General features: G+C 23.1%; 1 protein-coding gene across 1 annotated transcript in view; it reads left to right on the top strand.

Moving 5' to 3' along the window:
* LOC107642073 (homeobox protein knotted-1-like 1) overlaps positions 1–444 on the top strand; it is a 4,263-nt gene extending 3,819 nt beyond the window's left edge. The window contains exon 3 of the mRNA XM_016345393.2: positions 139–444. Within this exon, the coding sequence (XP_016200879.1) occupies positions 139–336 (198 nt within the window). The 3' untranslated portion in view covers positions 337–444. The remainder of the gene's footprint in view (positions 1–138) is intronic.

Raw genomic sequence — 1,903 nt, 5'->3', positions numbered from 1 at the left:
CATTTTAGTGTCTATCAAGTATCAATACAGTAGTATAGTAGTAAACTTTTTTCTCTAATGATAATAATAATTCAATCGTAGCAAACTTTTTTTCATTTGTGATTATTTATTTATAATTAAAAAAAAATGCACATACAGGAAGCATATTGCATGGCACTTGGGAAGCTGAAAGAAGCAATGGAGGAACCGCAACAGAAGTCAATGGCTTTCATAAACAACATGCATTCACAACTCAGGGAGCTCACCACCAAGGCCACCGCCATGCCTCCTCCTTCTGAAGCTTCTGGTGCTTCTTCAAGTAGTGACTGCAAGTTCAGAAGAAACCCTAATATCTAGACATGTTTATAACTTTAATTAATTTCTCAGGCTTGTGCGTGTGCCACCACTGTAATATTTCTAAATCTTCGCTATTAATTAATTTATGCTTTCAATTATTATTCTAAATTTTCAAATCCCTCGTTAACGTTATATACATATATATAGTAGTTATAGTGACTAGTGTTATTAAACTTAAAGCCATATTTTTTTTTATTTTGATAATATTTTTTATTTTTTAAATTAAAATAATTATTTGAATTTTAGTAATAGTTTTTAAGATACCATAGGTAGTATAGTATGCACTTATATATGAGGAGTGTTAGGGGCAGTAATTTTTGTGATTTGTAGCTATCAAATAGCTATTAATAATGTTTTTAATGGTGTGAGATTTTATCCAACGGTGTGAAATTATTCATTTTTTTTTGCTGGTTACATATTGACCAGAATTTAATAAAATTGCTGTCCCTAGACTTTTTCCTTATATATATTGGATATGACTATAAAGTATATATAAATATCTTTTCTCCTTCTCATCATGCCCCAACGGTTTCACACTAAATTATTATTTAGAAAGAATATAAAAACCAAATTTTTAGTGAATAAATATTAGCAAAATTTAAAGCTTAGATTTATAATTTAAAATTTAAGATTAAAAATTTATAATTTAGTATTTAGAATTTAAAATAAATAAAATAACTTTAAAAAGTTAATAATATTGGTTGAAAAAAATTTGTTTCTTAATTTAATATAGGGTAAAATGTATTTTTTGTCTTTGAATTTGCTAAAAATTTTTAAAATATTCTAAAATTTTATTTTGTTTTAATTTTATCCTATAATTTTTTTATTTGCATCAAATTTACTCCTAACGATTATTTTTTAAAAAAAATTATGACCAATTCAAGAATAATTTTACAAAATAACCTTTAATACAAGCAAATCAAATATATTTATCATTCATTATTATTGAATTAATCCTAATTTTTTAAAAAATTTAGTTGTCAGAGGGATATATTTGATATGAATAAAAAATTTTAGAACAAAACTGAAACAAAAGTTTTAAAAATATTTTTAAAATTTTTGACAAATTTCAAGGACAAAAAATTTACACTTTAACATATATATATATTCCTTAGGGGAACTGTTTAATTTCTTTCTTTTCTTTTATTATTATTGGTTTCTTTAACAGTTCTAATTTTTTACACTGGTATATTAAAGGTTTCTTATTGTGAAATTTGGTTTTGGATTAAAAAAAAATTTTCCATTTTCTTATTAACAAATCTTCACCAATATGTTGTTATTTATTTTTAGATTTAAATGGCAAAAATAATGTTCATAATTAGCTTTTAATATATATATACTAATGAGAGTGAAATAAGTGCTTGTGTTTGCTTTTAAAACAGTATAAGTTAAATATTTGTCAGTAAATATATAATAATGTAAAACCCCAATATTTTCACTAAATAATAATGAAACAAATATTTCAAAAACTATAATTTAAGAAGTTCATCTTTTGAAGACAAGATTATTTCATATCACTCTAATATATCATTAACTGTTTTAGTTTTTTTTTTTTTTTTTTTTTAGT

Source organism: Arachis ipaensis, chromosome B05, assembly GCF_000816755.2.
Source record: "Arachis ipaensis cultivar K30076 chromosome B05, Araip1.1, whole genome shotgun sequence".
In the NCBI taxonomy this organism is placed as follows: Eukaryota; Viridiplantae; Streptophyta; class Magnoliopsida; order Fabales; family Fabaceae; genus Arachis; species Arachis ipaensis.
This window is presented reverse-complemented; position numbering and strand designations above follow the sequence as displayed.